Source organism: Mobula birostris, chromosome 13, assembly GCF_030028105.1.
Source record: "Mobula birostris isolate sMobBir1 chromosome 13, sMobBir1.hap1, whole genome shotgun sequence".
Taxonomy (NCBI): domain Eukaryota; kingdom Metazoa; phylum Chordata; class Chondrichthyes; order Myliobatiformes; family Myliobatidae; genus Mobula; species Mobula birostris.
In genome coordinates this window covers 68,600,886-68,623,145 of record NC_092382.1, presented here as the reverse complement: position 1 = coordinate 68,623,145, position 22,260 = coordinate 68,600,886, and the positions used below count along the sequence as shown (strand labels likewise).

At 46.0% G+C, this 22,260-nt stretch overlaps 1 protein-coding gene across 1 annotated transcript in view; it reads left to right on the top strand.

The window, feature by feature from the left end:
• Nucleotides 1–1,055: 1,055 nt before the first annotated feature.
• The window catches only part of LOC140207982 (uncharacterized), a 52,017-nt gene continuing 30,812 nt past the window's right edge, over nucleotides 1,056–22,260 (top strand). The window contains 8 exon segments of the mRNA XM_072276514.1: nucleotides 1,056–1,298; nucleotides 2,216–2,387; nucleotides 2,478–2,528; nucleotides 6,384–6,421; nucleotides 7,141–7,180; nucleotides 8,954–9,120; nucleotides 9,952–10,123; nucleotides 10,222–10,276. Of these exon segments, the coding sequence (XP_072132615.1) occupies nucleotides 1,056–1,298; nucleotides 2,216–2,387; nucleotides 2,478–2,528; nucleotides 6,384–6,421; nucleotides 7,141–7,180; nucleotides 8,954–9,120; nucleotides 9,952–10,123; nucleotides 10,222–10,276 (938 nt within the window).

Below are 22,260 nucleotides of genomic sequence, written 5' to 3'. Positions count from 1 at the left end.
CAGTTCCCAGCTGTGAACAAAGCACAAATATGAAACTGATTCCCTTCACTTTCACCCCGCCACCACCCCACTCCGGAGCATAAGAAAATCATAACTACGAAACACAGAATACAGTGCAGGTAGAGAGCAGATACATGGCTGCTACAGATAGGCTCAGCTTTGATTACGCGGTCTTCAATCTGATGTATCAACGTACTGTCTGTCTTGTTCAATAATTCCAACATTTTGGTTTAGTTATTGCAAATCTGCTTTTGCCAGCTTGCTGTTTTTGATATATGGTTGGTCGACATTGTGTTTAACAAGGTGCCATGTAAATTTCTGATAATAACCAGATGATTGCGTAAATTAATCATGACCGGAGATTAGGAGATAATAATGATCTTAAAATCCTGCCGGAGAAGATGTCGTGGTTCTGGACAAGATGCCGCGATACCATGGGTGGGACTGCATTGTTCAGGACGTCAGCGTGTTTCTATGTAGACTCAAACCATATGTTGCCATGGGTGTCAATGCCAGGAGCTGTTAAACTGAAAGGGGACCGTGAGAATCAGGTGTGACTAAGAAATCTGTATAATTCAGTGATGCGAGGAATACATGTCCCATTGGTCAGCAGAAATGTTCCACCCCTGACTGCTGTAACAATTGTCCATTACACACCATGGCGCCACCAGTGGTAGGAGGACAAAAGCAGTGGACGCTGTCTGCTCAGCCTGCCTTGCCTTTCCTATTGACACATCACTCCCAGTCCAGGATACAAGATTGGTTCCTAAAAGGGTGTTGCCTGCGATAAAGCTAGTAGATACTCCGGGGAATCGTGGAAAGGTGTACAATCCAGGGATAGAGGAAAAATGGATATTGCCTGACTGTGGGTGCATGGGCGCAGGTATCTTAGGCCGTATCAAGTCTTCAGTGGAAAGGCCCAAGATGTTTGGAGGTGTGTCGTTGTATTTAAAAACAAAACAGTGTTCTCCATTATACTTCAATTAATGCCTGACGCTCAACTGTTAATTTTGTTCGTTACAGCGCAGCAAAATCTGACCCCAACTGTCCTCGACATGGCTGAACGGGCGGGCAGGGGAGGAGTTCCAGTGACGTCAACATCAGGAAAGGTCACGGGTATGTCCTTCACAGGTCCCAGCTCAGTGATCACCGAGCTCCTGGCAGGCTGGAACGACTCCCAGCTGCTGCAGTTGACGGAATTCTACCGGGACAGGCTGGAGCAGGCGATGGAAAGAGGAGTGTATGGAGTGAGCCTGGCGTTAAAGGATGAGAATCAGTTCAGCGGAGAGGAACATCGGGTGAGTTTGGGTTTGAATTTTCACACATCAGAGGACTGATGGCTGTCGGATCTCTGACTCATTGGATATTAAATTAGATAAAAGAACAACTGGGAAATAAATACTGTACATACAACCACAGAAATGTGAATCTGAACCAGTGATAGAAAGGGTTGAGAACACCCCGCGGACTGATGAGTGGCTGCTCAGTGTTCAGAGTGAGTTGAGCAAGTAACAGTTCTGTAGGCTTACAGTATAACATGGAAATACGACGGGAGGTTTCAGTTTGCGAAGGCTGTACAGTGTGACGGCGGGATGTCAGTGAGAACCCGGACATCATCAGTGGGCGCCGCAGGAACGCGAGTGTGTTCTGTTCTGGGCGGAGATGATTGTGTTACAATTTGTAGTAGCAAACAGTGTGAATCGGAGAATACTGTCATATTGTAACGTGTAATCACTGAATACACCTCCACTGGAAAAGGCAATGGAAAGGCATCAGGTGTCAGCTGGCAATCCGCTGTCATGTTGGACACTGGCGGACAGAGCAAATGAATCACATTATTTTTTCTGCAACTTCTCTGAGAATGTTCACTCTGCTATATAAAAAAAAAACTCCTGACTTCTTTCTTCCTCTGTGATCGTTATTTTCCGATTTTTTTTTTTTACACCGTCAAACCTGATGAGGAATTATTTATGGAATTGAAGTTACTTCAATGAAGCCGTCACAGACCAGCCAGGATCTCATTGACTGGTAAACCAGCTTCACTGTGCATGTCCCTCCGTGTGCTCTGAACTCACAATATACAGTCCATGTCCAGACAAGGTCTGCACCCGTCCGGGTGACTGCTCAGTATGATCCCGTTACTGCGCACATCATTTACTTCTCATTGTCTGTGTGAATCTGTCGTTCCCAATTTGTTCACCGTTACTCTTCACAGACAATCTCTGATCTCGCTGATAATGGCAAGAGGGCGGACAGTTCTAAACTCCTCCTGAGCCTGGTGATGGAGAAAGGCTCCCGCGCCCGGAGGGCGATGTGGGAAAACTTCGTGAAAATGCGCAATGTCGTCCCAAAGTTGGACAAAATACTGAAAGAAATTCAGGAACATGGTGAGTTAATATCAGAGATTGATCTAATTTAGGATTCAGGCTCTACATATTTAATAATTTCAATTCCCCAAATTGTTTAAATCCGAACAGGTTGTGTTCCAATCCATCAACCCGTCCCGGATATTCCCAGTGAGCTGAAAGGTAAGTGAAGAAATCACTGCTTCCACCACAGATTGATATTGTGTAGGGCCATATCGTTGCTGAGACACGTGCATTTGACCAGGTAAATGTTGGCAACATGACACAGTGAGACGCATGGAAAATGTTTGCTGGAAGGTTGGTTTACATAGGACATAGAGGGTGGATAAATCTCCTGCACATGATGGAATGCACCCTCGGGTCCTGAATGAAGTATCTGGAGAGACTGCAGAGTCATCAACGATGATCTTTCAAGAACTGATCGATTCTGGCGCTATACTGGATTACTGAAAAATTGCAAATGTTACTCCGCTTTTTAAGAAGGGTGTCAGGCAGCAGAAAGGAAACAATAGACCAATTACCCTAACATCAGTAGTAGGGAACTTCTTGGAATCGATTTTTTGGGATGAGATGACGGAGTACCTGGAGACAAATGGCAAGATTGGCCAAAGGCGGCATGGTTTCCTGAAAGGAAAATCCTGCCTGACAAACCTACTGCAATTCTTTGAGGAAAGTGCAAGCAGGGTAGACAAAGAAGATGCAGTAGATGTGATGTACTTGGATTTTCAGAGGGCCTTTGACAAGGTGCTGCACATGAGACTGCTTAGGAAGATACTTGCGCATGGAAGTACAGGGAAATTACTAGCGTGGGTGGAGCATTGGCTGGTCGGCAGGAAACAGAGAGTGGAAATAAAGGGATCGTATTCTGTCTGGCTGCCAGTTACCAGTTGAGTTCCACTGGGGTCGGTGTTAGGACCGCTGTTTTTAACAATGTATGTCTATGTGGTATTAATGGGTTTTTGGCTAAATTTGTCGATGATTCAAAGATAGGTGGAGGAGCGTGTACTGTTGTGGAAGCAGAGAGCCTGCAGAGAGACTTAGATCGTTTAGGGTAATGGGCAAAATAGTGGGAAATGAAATAGAATGTTGGAAAGTGTATGGTCATGTATCTTGGTGGAAGAAATAAACGTCAGACTATTATTTCGATGGGGAGAGAATACAAAATGCAGGGAGGCAAAGGAACCTGGGAGTCCTTGTGCGAGATACCTTAAAAGTTAACCTCCAGGTTCCGTCGGCTGTGAAGAAGATGAATGCAATGTTTTCATTCATTTCTTGAGCTATAGAATATTAGAGCATGGATGCGATGCTGAGGCTATCTAAGGCACTAGTGAGACTACACTTGGAGTATTGATTGCAGTTTTGGGCTCCTTATTTTAGAAAGGATATACTTATATTGGAGAGGTTTCAGGGAAGATTCACGAGCATGATTTGAGGAATGAAAGGGCTACCTGATGAGGAACGTCTGGCAGCTCTTAGGCTGTACTCCCTGGAGTTTAGGGGAATGAGGGGAGATCTCATAGCAACATTACGAATGTTAAAAGGCCTGAACAGATTACATATGGCAAAGTTATTTCCCATGGTCTGGGATTCCACGACAAGAGGGCACGACTTCAGGATTGAAGGAAGTTATTTTAGAACTGAAATGCGGAGAAATCACTTTAGTCAGAGTGTGGTAAATGTGCGGAATTTGTTGCTATGAGCGGCTGTGGAGGCCAGGTCACTGGGTGTACTTAAGGCAGAGATAGATAGGTTCCTGATTAGCCAGGGCATCAAAGAGTATGGGGTGAAGGCAGGGGAGTGGGAATGATTGGAAGAATTGGAACAGCCCATGATTGAATGGCGGAGCAGACTCGATGGGCCGAATGGGTACTTCTGCTCCAATATCTTATGATCTTATGGCATTATGAGGAACAACATAGAAAGTTGGAGTGTTTGCTGCAAGGGAACACACCTCTCAGGATCCGGCAACGACAGGTCCCTCCACCGGAGTCAGAATGGAGAAGACAACGATCTGAAGGAGTGAAAATCAGATTTTCTTTTTTTTTTTTTTTTTTTTTTTACTGCGAAGAGTGAAATCGTTCCCCTACAGCCACCCAACCCCGGAACAGTGCTCATCCGAAATCACTCTTTAAAATTCCCTCTGATCCTACAAGTCATCAATTTTAGAACCGGGAGTGCATTGAAGCTCTTATCAGAGGGAAAACAATGGCAGCATCCATTTAATCAGAAAAGCAGTTAACATCCCAAACTAGTCTGTTCAACCCCAAAGCTGCACATGGAACCCCCTCTGTTCACATCTGCACGCCCTCAGTGCAAACACAGCTGCAGTTATTCAGTGTAAGTTCCAACTCAATAATCCTGGGCAGTCTATCAGGAGACAGTGTTAGTGAGGCTGAGATGGGGGAAAAATACTCAGCTCCGTGCACAGAAGCTGAAATTCATGTGTGCCGGTGTTGTGTGATGGAAACCGTGGAAGGGTAATAGATGGGAATTAGGACAGAGAAACCGATGGTTGTGGGATTGCGGCAGGGCAAGTGCAAAGCACTGAAAATATCTGAAACAAAATTGCGGTTAATTACATTGTGTTCGGCTGGATCAGTTGCTCACTACATCCGTAAGCGCATTGTGCCTGTGAAAATGGAGCCCGGGACAGTACATGGGCAAGAGACTGCAAGGCTTCATAATCGCAGACTGAGTTGGTTCACTCAACGCCAAATTTACGAGGAGAGGGCAAAGGAAAGGCAGATATTGCACAAGTTACTAATATTACAGTACCCATGTTTTATTTGAACTGGGTCAGTCTCTCTCATTGTGAAGTTCAAGTTCTAAAGATATAAATTTATGTATGGCTCCTGTGATAGATGGATCAGGAAGTTTACAATCTGCTCACGTCTCTGTCACCACTGTTAATGCTTTTCCAGTCGACATTCAGACAATAACGCCCCTCAGTTGCCATACACCATGGATACGGTACATAGAACATAGAACATTGACATTCAGCACTTTAGAAGCCCTCCGGCCCACAGTGCTGTGCCGACCATGTAACCTACTCTAGAAACTGCCGAGAATTTCCGCAGCGCATAGACCTCTATTTTTCTCAGCTCCATGTGCCTATCCAAGTAGCTCTTATCAGTATGTCTGGTATCGGCTTCCACCACCGCCACTGTCAGTGCATTCCACACACCCACCACTCCCTAATTAAAAAAAAATCATACCCATGACATCCCCTTGGTACCTATTTCCAAGCACCTAAAATCTATGCCCCTCGTGTTAGCCATTTCAGCCCCTGGAAAAAAAGCCTCTGGCTATCCACACGATCAATGCCCCTTATACTCTTATACACCTCTATCAGGTCACCCCTCATCCTCCATCGCTCCAAGGAGAAAAGGCCAAGTACATGCAACCTGCTGTCATAATGTCCACCCTCCAATCCAGGCAACATCCTTGTCAATCTCCTCTGCATTCTCTCTATAATATCTACATCCTTCCTGCAGTGAGGTGACCAGAACTGAAAACAGAACAGAACCCCGTGGTGTCTGACCAAACTCTTATGTAGGTGTAACATTGCCGCACAGCTCTCGAACTCAGTCCCACGATTGATGAATGCCAATGCATCATACGCTTTCTTAACAACACTGTCAACCTGCGCAGCAGCTTTGAGTGTCCAATTGACACGGACCTCAAGATTTCTCAGATTGCCCACACTGTCATGAATCTTAACATTTACATGTATATTATATTCTGTCTTCAAATTGGACCTACCGAAATGAACCATTTCACACCTATGTGGGTGGAAGTCCATCTGCCACTTCGCAGCCCAGTTCTGTATCCTATCAATGCTCCGCTGTAACTTCTGACAACCCTCCAGACTATCCACAACATCACGAACATTTGTGCCATCAGCAATCTTACGAACACACCCTTCTGCTTCTATAGCCAGGTCATTAAAAAAATCAGAGGGTGGGGGACAAGAACGGTTTTCTGTAGAGAGCCATGGGTCTCCAACCTTCCATGCAGAATACGAAGTATCTACGACCACCCTTCTCTTTCTGTGGGCAAGCCAATTCTGGATCCACAAAACAAGGTCTCCTTGGATCCTATGCCTCATTACTTTCTGAACGGGGAACACTTGTATGGGGAAACTTATCAAATGCCTTATTGAAATCCATATACACTACATCCACTGCTTTACCTTCATCAATGTGTTTTGTTACATCCTCAAAGAATTTAATCAGGTACGTAAGGCACAACCTGCCCTTGAAAAGCCATGCTGACTATCCTTAATCAGATTATGTCTCTCCAAATGCTCATAAATCCTGCCTCTCACAATCTTCTCCAACAACTTGCCCACCTCTGATATCGATGATGAAGACATCATCACCAGAGGCTCAACAATCTCCTCCCTCTCTTTCCACATCAGCCTGTATATCTCACACGGTCCCGTGACTTATCGAACTGAATGTCTTTCACAGCTCCACCGTATCCTCTTTCTTAACGTCTATATACTCAAGCTTTTCAGTCCACTGCAAGTCATCCGCACAGTTGCCAAGGTCATTTTCCCTGGTGAATACTGAATCAAAGTATTCATTAAGTACCTCCGCTACCTCCTCTGACTCCATGCACACATTCCCAATATCGCACCTGATTAGCCTATTCTCACATGTCTCATCCTCTTGCTTTTCACCTACTTGTAGAATGCTTTGGGGCTTCCCTTAATCCTGCTCACCAACGCCTTCTCATGGCCCCTTCTGGCTCTCCTAATTCCATTCTTAAGCTGCTTCCTCGCAACCTTGTAGTTTTCAAGAGCTCTACCGGTACCTAGTTTCTTGAACCTTTCGTAAGCTTTTGTTTTCTTCTTAACTAGATTTCCTACATCCTCTATACATCATAGTTCTTTATTACCATCCTTTCCCTTCTTCAATGGAACATATCTATGCAGAACTCGATGCAAATGTTCCCTGAGTATTTGCCACATTTCTGCTGTGCATTTCCCAGAGAACATTTTCTCCCAATTTATGCTGTCAAGTTCCTACCTAATAGCATCATATTTCCCCCTATCCCAATTAAATGCTTTCCCAAATTGTCTGCTTATATCCCTCTCCAGCGCTCTGGTGGAGAACATAGAGTTGTGGTCACTACCTCCAAAATATCCTTCCACCGAGAGATCTGTCACCTGACCAGGTTCGTTTTCCAATACCAGTTCAAGTACAGACTCTCCTGTAGATGTCTTATTTACATATTGTGCCAGAAACCTTCCTGAACACACCTAACAAACTCCGCCCCATCTAAACCCCTTGTGCTAAGGAGACGACCATCAATATTTGGGAAGTTAAAATCTCCCATCACAACAGCCATACTATTATTGCACCGTTCCAGAATCTGCCTCCCTGCGTGCTCCTCGATATCCCTGTTATAATTGGGATAGTAGTTATGGGACAGTAGAGTTATTGCCCCTTTCCTGTTTCTGACTTCCATCCACACGGACTCGGTGGACCATTCCTCCATGTCTTTCCCCTTTTCTGCATTGGTGACACTATCACTAATTAACTATGCCACACCCCTACCTCTTTTGCCTCCCTCTCTGTTCTTTTTGAAACATCTAAAGCCTGGCACATTCAGCAGCCATTCTTGCTCCTGAGACATCCAAGTCCCTGTAAAGGTCATAACGTCATATTCTCACGTATTATTCCACACTCTAAGTTAATCGGCCTTGTTTATGATACTCCTTGCATTGAAATAGACAGATTCAAGCCATCAGGCTGAGTGCATCTTTGTCCTAACGTCTGCCTATCCCTCCTCACAAACTCCCTACAAGCTGCCTCTATTTGCGCTCCAACTACCCCATCCATTGCCTCTTCACTTCGGTTCCCACCCCCTGCACATCTAGTTTAAACCCTCCCCAACAGAATTAGCAAACCTGCCGCCATTATATTGGTCCCCCTCGTATTCAAGTGGAACCCGTTCTTTTTCTACAGGTCACGCTTGCCCCAGAAGAAGTCCCAATGATCTAAAAATCTGAATCCCTGGAAGGAGTACAATCTCCGCTCCGTCTCTCTCCAGCTCTCACTTCCGCCTCTCCTCTCCGTCTCTCCCCAGCCCTCCCATCCCCCTCTCCACTCCTTCTCTCCCCATCCTTCCCTTCCCCCCGTCCTCTCCGTCTCTCAGCACCCCTCCCATCTCCCTCTCCTCTCCGTCTCCCCAACCCTCCCTTCCCTCTCCACTATCTCTCTCTCCCATCTCCTCACCTACCCTCCCCTCTTTTCGCCTCTCTGCTCAACCCCCTCTGCCGCCCTCTATACCCCTCTCCCCTTCCATCTTCCCACTCCCTCTCTCTCTCGACTCCCTCTCCCCCTCTCCCCCCTTTCTCTCTCTCCCCACTCTCTCTCTGTCTCATCCTTGTCTCCCACCTCCTTTTCACACACCCCCACCAGCGGATTTCTCACCCATCCTTTCTGACCCCCTCTCCACGTACTATATTTATCTCGGACAGTGTTTAGTGACCTGGCGCACACAATCTTTTGGTTCCAGAGAGACTGTTACTGCCGACTATGGGGTCTGCAATTAATTTTCCCCAGTTTTCTTCACAGATCCGAGCTCAGTGATCGCCGAGCTCCTGGCAAGCTGGAATGATTCCCAGCTGCTGCAGCTGACGGAATTCTACCGGGACAGACTGGAGCAGGCGATAGAAAGAGGGGTGCACGGAATGAGCCTGGCGTTAACAGCTGAGAATCAGTTCAGCGGAGAGGAACATCAGGTGAGTGGGAGGGAGAATGAGTTTGAATTTTCGCACATTACATGACCGATGGGTGTCGGAACTATGACTCGTCGGATATTAAATTAGATAAAGGAACAACTGGGAAATAAATACTGTACATACAATCACAAAAATGTGAATCTGAACCAGTGATAGAAAGGGTTGAGAAGACCCCTCGGACTGATGAGTGGCTGCTCAGTGTTCAGAGTGAGTTGAGCAAGTAACAGTTCTGTAGGCTTACAGTATTAAATGGAAATACGACGGGAGGTTTCAGTTTGCGAAGGCTGTACAGTGTGACGGCGGGATGTCAGTGAGAAGTGGGTGCCGCAGGAGCGCGCGTGTGTTCTGTTCTGGGTGGAGATGATTGTGTAACAATCTGTAGCAGCAAACAGTGTGGATCGGGGAATACTGTCATGTTGTAATGTGTAATCACCGAATAAACCTCGACTGGAAAAGGCAATGGAAAGGCATCAGGTGTCAGCCGGTAATCCGCTGTCATGTTGGACACTGGCGGACAGAGCAGATGATTCACATGATCTTTTCTGATTTTTTTTTTCTGAAACTGCTCACTCTGTTATAAAAATTCTGGATTTGAAGCTACGTCAATGAAGCCCTCACGCACAATCCAGGATTTCATTGACTGGTGGACCAGGTTCACGGTGAATGACCCTCCGTGTGCTCCGCACTCAGAATGTACAGTCCATCTCCCGACAGGATCAGCACATGTCCGGGTGACTGCTCAGTGTTATCCCGTAACAGAGCACATCATTTACTTCTCATTGTCTGTGTGAATCTGTCAGTCCCCAATATATTCACTGTTACTCTTCACAGACAATCTCTGATCTCGCTGATAATGGAAAGAGGGCTGACAGTTCTAAACTCCTCCTGAACCTGGTGATGGAGAAAGGCTTCCGCGCCCGGAGGGTGATGTGGGAAACCTTTGTGAAAATGCGCAATGTCGTCCCAAAGTTGGACAAAATTATGAAGGAAATTCAGGAACATGGTGAGCCAATATCAGAGTTTAATTACTTTAGGATTCAAGCTCTACGTATTTAATAATTTCACGCATTTCAATTCCCCAAATTGTTTAAATCCGAACAGGTTGTGTTCCGATATATCGACCCATCCCGGAGATTTCCAGTGAGCTGAAAGGTAAGTGAAGAAACCGCTGTTTCAGCGAAAGGTTGATTTTGAATATGGGCCATATCTTTGTTGAGCCGGGGGATTTGACCAGGTAAATGTTGGCAACTGTACCCGACTACTGGAAAATTGCAAATGTTACTCCTCTATTTAAGAAGGGTGGGAGGCAGCAGGAAGGAAACTATAGACCAGTTAGCCTGGTATCAGCGGTAGGGAAGTTCTTGGAATCGATTGTTAGAAATGAGATTATGGAGGACCTGGAGAGACATGATAAGATAGGCCAAAGCAAGCATGGTTTCCTGAAAGGAAAATCCTGCCTGACAAACCTACTGCTATTCTTTGAGGAAATTACAAGCAGGGTAGACAAAGTCGATGCATTCGAAGTGATGTGCATGGATTTTCAGATGGCCTCCGACAAGGTGCTGCACGTGAGGCTGCTGAGGAAGATAAGAGACCATTGAATTAAATGGAAATGACTAGCGTGGCTGGAGCATTGGGTGGTCGGCAGAAAACAGAGAGTGGGAATAAGGGGATCTTATTCTGGCTGACTGCCGGTTACCAGTGGAGTTCCAACGGGGTCGGTGTTGGGACCGCTGTGTTTTACGATGTATATCTATGATTTTTACTACGGTATGAATGGATTTGTGGTGAAATTTGCGGATGATATAAAGATAGGTGGAGGAGCAGGTCGTGCTGAGGAAACAGAGAGCCTGCAGAGAGACTTAGATAGTTTAAGGTAATTGGCAAAGAAGTGGCAAATGAAATACGTCGTAGGAAAGTGTAAGGTCATGCACTTTGGTGGACGGAATAAACGTCAGACTATTACTTAAATGGGGAGAAAATTCAAAACACAAAGATGCAAAGGAATTTGGGATTCGTTGTGCAAGATATCTTAAAGGTTAACCTGCACGTTGAGTCGGTTGTAAAGAGGACGAATGCAATGTTTGCATTCATTTCTTGCGGTATGGGATATAAGAACAAGGATGTGATGTTGAGGCTCTATCCGGCACTAGTGAGACCATACTTGGAGTATTCAGTGCAGTTTTTGGCTCCTAATTTTAGAAAGGATATGCTAATATTGGAGAGGATTCGGAGTCGTTCACGAGAATGATATCAGTAAAGAAAGGGTTACCTTAAGAGGAAAGTCTGGCAGTGTCATGGTCCGAATCAGGGTCCCTTTAAATTTACCTTGTTGATGTTACGATCCGGATCGTTGATTCCCTCTTTTCCCGTATCCCTCGGCTTTGGTGATTAGAAGCAATTAACGCTCGGCTGAACCGGTAGTTTATAATCTCCGGCTTTCAGCCGTTCGGCGCGGGAACGTTTGTAAAGTCACCAAGGTATGGCGTGCCAGTGTCAGCTGGCCGGAGCAAGCCTAGTCTCTGCCCGAAGCGAGTGCCGGTAATTCGCCGTTCCTCACCGGAGCAACCCTGTCCAGTTACCTCGCCAAAGCTGGCCTGCAAAGTTTCCTCACAGAGGTGGGTCCGTCAGTTAACCTGCCGGAGGGAATCAAGAACCGCTGTCTACTGCTCCCGGGCCGAGTCGAGAGCTCGCCACTACCCGGAAGGTCCAAGTGAAGTCCTGGCTCCAGCGGCATTCAAGTACCAAATAAAAACCTGGCCCTGGCAGCATTCAAGTACCAAGTAAAGTCCTGACCCTGGCGGCATTCAAGTACCAAGTAAAGTCCTGGCCCTGGCGGCATTCAAGTACCAAGTAAAGTCCTGGCCCTGGAGGCATTTACTTAGCATGCCAAGTCCTGGCCCTGGCGGCGTTCAAATACGAAGTCAAGTCCTTGTCCTGGCGGCATTCAAGTACCAAGACAAGTCCTGGCCCTTGCGGCTTCCCAGTTCCGAGTCAAGTCCTGGCCCTGGCGGTCTGTGATTCCTGTCCCACCCCGCTGTCCGTATCGCTTCTCTTCCCCTCTCGCCTCTAGCCCTCGTCTGCAGCCCTCGCCGGCACTTCAGTCTAGTTCTATCGCCGGAACTAGTTAGGTACTCTCAGGTGTGCTTTTGTGTTTGTCTTGTCTTGTCCTCGCCTCCGTGGGGTAAGTCAGGCGGTCTTGCTGTTGCCCCGCGGAGTGTCATGAGTCCCGGCCCTATGTCCTGTAACAAAGGAGGGGTCCCGACTCTGTGTTATGTGTATGTGTCAATGGTTCCATGTACCTGCTCTCCCGAGACCGAGGCTCTGTGTTCCCATGTTCCTCCTCTCCCTAGCCCATGTCATGTCCCTGCCTTGTTCTGGGGTCCGAGCCCGAGGCAAGACCCAGGTACTGGGTCCTTGCCCAGTTTCTGGGTCGGAGTCCATACCCTAGCCTCTTCATGTCTCCTCTAGTTCTGGGATCCAATTCCGAGTCCAAGCCCGGACCCCTGGTCCCAGCCTAGTCGTAGTCCTTGTCCAGTTCGCTACTCCTGCTCCTGCCTAGCTCTCCTGGTATCGACCAATAAACTAAATCTAAGTAACCTCACAAGACGTGTCTTGCATTTGGGTCGACCCTTGCACCCAGTGCCCCCGCCATTGTGACAGGCAGCTCTTGGGCTGTATTCCCTGGAGTTTCGGAGAATGAGGGGAGATATCATAGCAACATTCCGAATGTTAAAAGGCCTGAACAGATTGCATATGGCGAAGTTATTTCCCATGGTAGGGGATTATAGGACAGAGGGCACGACTTCAGAATTGAAGAACGTCCGTTTAGAACTGAGACGCGGAGAAATTACTTTAGTCAGAGGGTGGCAAATCCGTGGAATTTATTGCCACGGGCGGTAGCGGAAGCCAGGTCACTGGGTGTATTTAAGGCATAGATAGATAGCTTCATGATCAGCCAGGGCATCAAAGGGTATGAGATGAATGCAGGGGAGTCGGAATGACTGGAAGAATTGGAGCAGACCATGATTGAATGGCGGAGCAGCCTCGATGGGCCGAACGGCATGCTTATGCTCCTATATCTTATGATCTTATGACATTATGAGGAACAACACAGAATGTTGGAGTGTTTGCTGCAAGGGAACACACCTCTCTGGGTCCCGCAACGACAGGTCCCTCCACCGGAGTCAGGGTGGAGATGACGACGCTGGAGGAGTGAACGTCAGTTTTTCCTTTTTTCACTGCGAAAGGTGAAATCATTCCCCGACAGCCACCCAAACCCCGGAACAGCCCTCATCCTAAATCACTTTTTAAAGTTCCTTCTGATCCTAGAAGTTGCCAATTTTAGAATTGGGAGTCCATTGAAGCTCTCGTCAGAGAGAAAACAATGACAGAATCCATTTAATCAGAAAAGCATTTAACATCCCAAACTGGTCTGTTCAACCCCAAAGCAGCATATGGAACCCACTCTGTTCATATCTACACTCCTTCAGTGCAAACACAACCACAGTTATTCAATGTAAGTTCACACTTAATAATCTTGGGCAGTCCATAAGGAGACAGTGTCAGTGAGGCTGAGATGGGGGACAAAATACTCAGCTCAGTGCACAGAAGCTGAACTTCATGTGTGTCTGTGTTGTTTGATGGACACTGTGGAAGGGTGAGAGATGGGAATTAGGACAGAGAAACCGATGGTTGTCGGATTGCGGCAGGGAGGGTGCAAAGGACTGAAAATATCTAGAAATAATATTGCAATTAGTTAAATTGTGATCGGCTGGATGAGGAGCTCACTACCTCCGTAAGCGCATCGTGCCTGTGAAAATGGAGCCCGGGGCAGTACATGGGCACAAGAGATTGTAAGGCTTCATAATCGCAGACTGAGTTGGATCACTCAACGCCACACTTACGAGGAGAGGGCAAAGGAAGGACAGATATTGCAAAAGGTTCTAATCTTACAGTAGCCCATGTTTTATTTGAATATTTGAAGCTCTTGAACAGAAACGTGAGGAATCTCGACCAGAACACTGGGTCAGTCTCTCTCATTGCAAAGAGATCGATGAATCATGAAGTTTACGATCTTCTCACGTCTCTACCACCACTGTTAATGCTTTTCTAGTCCACATTCAGACAACAAACCCCTCAGTTTCCCTGCCCTATGGATATGGTATATAGAACATAGAACATAGAAATTAACAACATATCAGAAGCCCTTCGGCCCACAGTGCTGTTCCGACCATGTAACCTACTCTAGAAGCTGCCGAGATTTTTCCCCAGCGCATAGTCCTCTGTTTTACTAAGCTCCATGTGCCTATCCAAGTGGCTCTTAAAAGACCCTCTGATATCCGCTTCCACCACCGCCACTGGCAGTGCATTCCGCACACCTACCATTCTCTGCGCAAAAAAAAACTTACCCTTGACATCCCCTCTGTACCTATTTCCAAGCACCTTCAAACTATGCTCCTCGTGTTAACCATTTCAGCACTGGGAAAAGGTCTCTGGCTATCCACACAATCAATGCCCCTTATCTTCTTATACACCTATATCAGGTGACCTCTCATCCTCCATCACTCCAATGAGAAAAGGCCGAGTTCACTCAACCTATTCTCATAAAGCATGCTCCCCAATCCAGCCAAAATCCTTGTAAATCTTCTTTGGACGCTTTCTGTCGTTTCCACATCCTTCCTGTAGTCAGGCGATCACAATTGAGAACAATACTCCAAGTGTAGTCTGACTAGGGTCCTATATAGCTGCAACATTACCTCTCTGCTCTTAAACTCAATCCCACGATTGATGAAGGCCAATGCACCGTATGCCTTCTTAATCACACAGTCAACATACTTAGCACCTTTCAGCATCCTATGGATTCGGACTCCAAGATCCCTCTGATCCTCCACACTGCCAAGAGTCGGGTGTGGAGTATTGGGTATGGGAAAGATAACTTCGGGGAACGCAGATTAAACAGCAAAGGCTTAGATTGTGAGCAGCTGTTATTGGGAATATCCCCATCTGGCATGTGGGGTCGATTAAATATCAGCTGATCCGAATTTCGGTCCGGCGTTTTCCAAAGGCTAATACATTCAACGATGGCAGCACCTGTGGACCTTGATGGGAACTGTTGTAAATTTAGTCTGAAAGGGAGAGATGAGGTTAATGATGTTGAAATGAGGCTCTGAGTTGAAGGGAGTGAAGAGGCGTGTCGAAGAATCCAATGGGATAGAGATCAGTTGCAGATGCGGATGGGGAAATATCAGATAGAGTTCAATCCAAAGAAGTGTGCGTTGTTGCAGTGCAGGAGATCAAATATCTCGGGGAGGTATAGAGAAAAGGTCACGCCGCTTACATCATTCATGCCTGGAGGGATTTTGATGTCCATGTCCATAGTTCCCTGAATGTGAGTCTTTATGGGTCGCAGCTGTATAAAACTTCGGGTTAGCTCCCCTTGGAGTATTGGTGCAATTCTCTCCCCCATTACAGGAAAGATGTGAAGGCCTCAGTGGGAGCTGAAGAGAAATGCAACTCATATCCTAGATTAGAGGCCATAAACTTTAATGACTGGTGGACAAATTTCAACATTCAGGGAATGGGGGGAATAATTACCACCAGAGGCAGGTGGGACGAGTTTAATGTGGCATCATGCTGGCACCAACGCTGTGGGCTGAAGATGTTATTCCTGTGCTGTTCTATGTTCTGTGCAGGTCCCGTCACAGCTGAATTCCAGAACCACCTGCTACCGAAATTGATCCTTTACACTTGATATTTCTGAAGAACCTTTTGGTATCCTCATTAATATTATTGTCAAGCTAACTTTCCTCGTCCATCGTTACTGTCTTAATGTCTTTCTTTTCCAGTTGTTTTCCGTTGGTTCGAAAAAGAACCCAATCCTCTAACTTCCCACTACTACTTGCTCTGTTGTATGCTCTCTGTTTGGCTTTTATGTTGGCTTTAACTGCTCTTGTTATACACGTTTGTGTTATCTTTACTTTCGAATATTACTTCCACTTTGGGATGTATATACCCTGTGCCTTTCGAATTGCTTCCGGAAATTCCAGCCATTGCTGTTCTGCCGTTATCCCTGTCGAGTTCTGTTCCAATTAATTCTGCCCAACTCCTCCCTTATGCCTCTGCAATTCCCTTTACTCAACCATAACAATGATAAATCTGACTTCAGCCTCTCCTTCTCATACTTCGTGGTGAATTCTTTCATATTATCACCACTTTCTCCTCAGGATTCTTTTACCTGAAGTTCTCTAATCGATTCTGGTTCATTGCACAACATCTAATCCAGAATAGCTGGGATTATTCACGAACCGCTCTAAAAAGCCATTGCGTAGGCATTCTATAAATTCCCCTTCTTGGGATCTAACACCAACATAATCTTCTAATCTACCTGTATACGGAAACCTTCCATGGCTATTTTAACACTGTTCTTTTCGCATGTACTTTCTATCACCCTTTGTAGTTTGTAGACCGCTTCCTTACTATTGTTTGGGGGCCTGTATTTAACTCCCATCCAGATCTTTTACCCTGCTGTTCCTTAGTTCTATTCACAATGATTCAACACCTTCCAAAACTATGTCACCTCTTTGTAATAATTTGAAACATAGAACATAGAATAGTACAGCACAGTACAGGCCCTTTGGACCACAATGTTGTGCCGACCCTCAAACCCTGCCTCCCATATAACCCCCGATCTTACACTCCTCCATATACCTGTCTAGTAGTATCTTAAATTTCACTAGTGTATCTGCCTCTACCACTGATTCTGGCAGTGCATTCCACACACCAACAACTCTCTGAATAAAAAAAACCTTCCTCTAATATCCCCCTTGAACTTCCCACCCCTTACCTTAAAGCCATGTCCCCTTGTATTGAGCAGTGGTGCCCTGGGGAAGAGGCGCTGGCTATCCACTCTATCTATTCCTCTTAATACTGTATCTTGTATACCTCTATCATGTCTCCTCTCATCCTCCTTCTCTCCAGAGAGTAAAGCCCTAGCTCCCTGAATCTCTGATTTAATTCTTTTTTTTTTCCAATAGAGCAACTCCTTCCACTCTACCTTCTTGCATGTCCTTTCGATACAATACGTACCCTTAGATATTAAGTTCCCAGCTGTAATCGTTCAGCCATATTTCCATGATGCCTACAACATCATGCCAGCCAATCTGCCACTGTGTTTCAGGTTCATCTACCTTATTCCCTATGCTGCGCACATTAAGATACCTGTATTCACCCTTTTCGATTTTGTCTGCCTTTTACGTTGCAACCCATCCTGTTGACTGCAATTATGCTATATCTAGAGCCACTCCTCACTTCACATTGCATCTGTTTGTAAACCAGCAACCCTATTTTCAGCGTTATTATCCACCTCTCCTACGATACTTTTTGCATTGTAATATACACAACTGGGGACTCTAGTCACACCTTGCTTAACATTTTGATTCTACTTTTGTCTGTCTTACCAACAAATACCTCCACGACCTCTCCACTAACTGTTCTGGCACCCGGGTTCCCATCCACCCTGCAATTCCAATTTAAACGCGTACGATGCAGCAGTAACAGACCTTACTTCTAGGATATTATTCCCCTTCCCATTCAGGTGCACATCATCTCTTCTGTACAAGTAAAACTTTCCTGGAAGAGAGCTCAGTGATCCAGAAATCTTATGCCCTCCCTCCTAAACGAACTCCTTTGTCACGTATTAAACTGCATAGATTTACTATTTCTGACCTCACTGGCACATGTCACCGTTAGCAATCCTGAGATCACAACCCTGGAAGTCCTGCCATTTAACTTAGCACCTAACTCCTGGCTTGAGACGATTGCTTGTCACCATTGCAAAGGAAACCACATCACAGTTCATCTCCCTGTCTGACTTGGACAGCTTCGGGTGTACTCCGGGCTCACTCTCTTCCTGTAGCCTCTTACTCATTATCTGCGAGATCATATAAAAAACAACCAAAACCATCTATTAAACAGCTCCTGTCCTGGTGACCATGCTTTCCCAGTTAAAACACTCTCTTCTTATCCGTGACCCGACTATCTTTCCCTTTGCAAACTCTAGATATGTCACCAGATCTGAATGCACTGTAAGGATATTTATATCTCACAAGAGGTTGTACAAACCCGAGTACTTCTCCGATGCAGAGGTCACTGATACCCCACCCCACTTCCCAGTTTGCACTTCCAGCCCACGACGGTGACAGCTGACCCCAGACTCTGGGGGTCTGTAATAAACACAATGTTAAAAAGAAGATTAGACAGTAATTAATATGTAGAGAGAATTGTTGCTTCCTGAAAGGGCACATATCCTGTCAGATCCAATGGACCAGACCCTCTCTGGTTTACACCTTAATTTGCCCGGGGCCCCATCTTCCCCGGGTGATAGAACTACCAATCATCCCAACAGTCCACCCCTCCACCCACCGTCTACGGACCCACACCCTACCCACACTCACCACACACCCACACGTCCACCCATATCCCCTACCAACACACAGACAGGTCCCCTTCACCCGAAAACCCTCTCCCAGTTTGGGCGGCCTCAGGTACTGTAACTGGTCCCACAGTTCCTGCTCGAGCGCAAATCTAAATCCGGTCTGCGGGACAGAAGATCCCGGAGCCTAAGGCCTTCCGTCATAACTCAATCTCGACCTTTTCCCACTGCAACCGGCCTTCGATTTACAAAAAACCGAGATCAGCCCCTGCCTCACCGCCACCAGATGGAAACACTTCGGTTCGGCATCGGGCCTGCTTATAGTTGGAGTTCACCACGGCTCCCGACACCGCCCCCTCGGCCCAACCAGTGGGCAGCAGACCTCACGCAGCCGGCAGTGGCTGGAGATACCCGCGGACCCACTCTCCGTTATCCCTCCGGCTCTTTGTCTGTAACACTCCCGACCTCTACATCAACGCCATCCACCCGACTCTGAGCAAACTTTAACAACAAACATAATTCCTCTCAACGACCAGCTGTGTGAATGATCCCTGGATTTTACAGGAAGGGGAAACCATGGTCTACATTGTCAGAGTGTTCAGTTTGCCACAATTTAAAGACTGTAGGTTTTCTGTTGACTAATAGAAAGTGTGTAGACCCGGCTGGCAATTCTGGTTTACATTACTATGTTACGTACCCTGTGACCGGTTAAAGAACCAGCGGAAAAAGAAAAAAAAAAACTTTAGAGTTTGGTATTGCTGCTTACTAATGCTATTTATTAATAACTACACAATACAGTTATATCAGTTCAGATATATTAAACAGTTTAGCAAAGATTATATGTATGGAAGTGTGGAAATATAGAAACCAGGCTTCTTCAAGCCTATGGGTAAATAGATACAACCTTACGGTGATGGGTAAAATTCAGTTCAGTTAGTGGTATTGAGTTGAGTAGTGGTGGAGAAAGGGAGATATTTGTAATCCAGGGTAAATGTCGAGAGAAGGGAATTTCGTCGATATTCCACGGATTCCATGACAGAAATACAAGATAACAATAGTAGTCGTTTTTTTTTTCCCCGAAGTTGTTCCATTCCACACACCAAGTATCACCGACAGTGATCTTCAACGAATATCCTTTCAACACAAGTGGTACCACACACGAATTCAGCTACGGGTCATCCCAAAGTGGTGGCCACAGGATATTCCAACAGAATCCACATATGGATTATCACCAACTGTAGCTTATTGTAATGGGACCCTATTCAAGGGAACCAACCCCAATCACAAAACGTGACAGCCGCTTATCCAGTCCCACGACATACGAAACAACTCCAACAGTGATTTGCCACGGGTGTGCCTTTCTTCAGTGAACTACCACACCCAGACAAGGGTAACACACAAGTGGTAATCACAAAGGTACTCCCCTCACCAGAGAACCCATTCTTGTGGATTAACTACGTGACAGTCACACCTTCGTATTCGAAAGGAACTGAAACTCACCCTTATGAGCTACTTAGAGAGAGAGAGAGTCCAAACAGTGACCTCTTTGTCACTAGGTTTCTTCTGTTTCAAACCCTCCACTCCCCTCTTCTCTTCCTTTAAAGTCACCGAATGTGACCACAAAAAAAGGAGACCGTCTTCAGTGTGTGAGTTATCAACCCAGGCGAGGATTGGTCACACAAATAACTTCCCACTGGTCACACCTTTTCCACACTGCGAGAATCACTAATCGATTCACCTGACCGATCCTCCAAACACCAACTTTTCTCTGGGCACTCAAATCTCATCTAGTGTCCAAAACCATGTGCCCTTCAGTCTATTAGCTGACCTTCTATTTATCTCACCATGCTGAACACCAGCTATCCATCAATTAGCTCCTCCCTCCTCTCTCTTTAAGAACACAGAAGCTGGCAGTGTCCTTGCAAAAGTGTAAAAATGCTGCAGAGAAACCATAACACTATCTCAAGGCAGTCTTCGCCTCTCTCTCTGTTTTTAACAAGGTGATTGTGTTGAAAAACTCTCTCTCTCTCTCTTTTTAAAGGTATAGTCCGTAAAAAAATGACACCTAGGGGTACATAACAAGTAAAACAGATGATTTTCAAAATACTGAACAACGAGATCCTGCACTCTTAAAGCTACGCGAAACTAAATTGCACTAGAAGTCCTTCACAAATTATCTGTGCTTTTGTGATCCATTTGGAGACAACCAGCATGCTACCCGCTCCACCAGCAACGGCACAGCCAGACGAAAGAAATGACTGATTTTGTTATCCGCCTGCAATCATATTAAACTTCTATTCAGGTGTTTTAAAATATCATGCTCCCCCTCACCGGGATCTGACGCCATGTGTGCGGTACCTTGCGTCATACAGGCGCTACCTTACGTCATACACGCGCTTCCCGGCTCGCGCCGAGACGGGCGAACGGCTGAAGGACTAAGCACGTGACCCCCCACCCCCACCGCCGCTGTCAACAGAGAACTTAAGAGCCAGGTTATTTCCATTGATGTGAAGAGATGTCAGTCAGTGCTTACACCAATAGCGGAGACGCACCAGCCGAGAGGGTGTTACCCCGGCTGAGTCCGTTACCTTCCCACACCGACCTCCCCGTCGGAGCAGAACAAAACTCAAAGTAAATGTCCCGCTTTTTGATTTATTGCCATTTCTATCCGAGGAAAGTTGGAGGCGTTTGTGAAGAGTCTCCTGCAGATGGTGTCAGATGTATCGCTGAGAGGGAGGAGGAGTCCGCTCGGCCTATCGGCTTGATTGCGGAAAGTGGGGATAGGAGTGGTGTTGGAAGGTAGTAGTGGACTAACCCGGGGACTTATTCAATGCAGGACAGTCCCAAGGGGACGAGCGGCCTGCTCCTATTCCTGTTGTCTGTGTGTTTAAAGAGAAGGAATAACCAGACCCTTCCTGGGCCTACAGGATGTCCCAGTGGCTGTTGATAATATAATGTAAACTTACGGTTATTGATACAAAATATATATTTGTATATTGTTAATGACATAAAATTTGTATTTCTATATTGATAGTGAAACAGAACTGCATAATTTATGTACCGTGTGTTATCTGAATGAACTTGTCTGTGATGCTGCTACAAGTCAGTCTTTCTCTGCATCTGTTCCTTCCCGTACTTGCGAACTCAGCAATAAATTCCACAGGACCTGATAAAACTCAGTGAGATTTGAGCAGTGATGATCATCTTGGCACCTCGGTAGATCAAATGGAATGAGACAGTACACTGTTAAATTCAGGACCTTTACCAGTGTCCATAAGCACAGGGACCTTGGAGTCCAAGTTCATTGCTCCCTGAAAGAGACAACACAGATGGACAGGGGGGATTAAAAGGGCAAATGGCATTATTAGTCAAGATATTGCATTCAGAATTCCGGAAGTCATGTTGCAGCTTCATAAAACTTGACTTAGGCCACATCTGGACTATTTCATACAGTTCTGGTCGCTTCATAAAAGGAAGGATGTCTGGACTTTGAAGAGTGCGCAGAAGAGGTTTACCAGGATATTTCCTAGAATAGAGGGCATGAAGTGTAATGAAAAGTTGGTTAAAGATGGAGTTTCTCTGGAGAGGTTCAGGCTGGTTTGAATCTTCATCAAGGTTTATAAGATTATGAGAGGCATATTTAGACAATGGTTAAAATGTCTAAGAACAGAGGCCATGCATTTAAGGTGAGAGGGTTAATTTGAAAA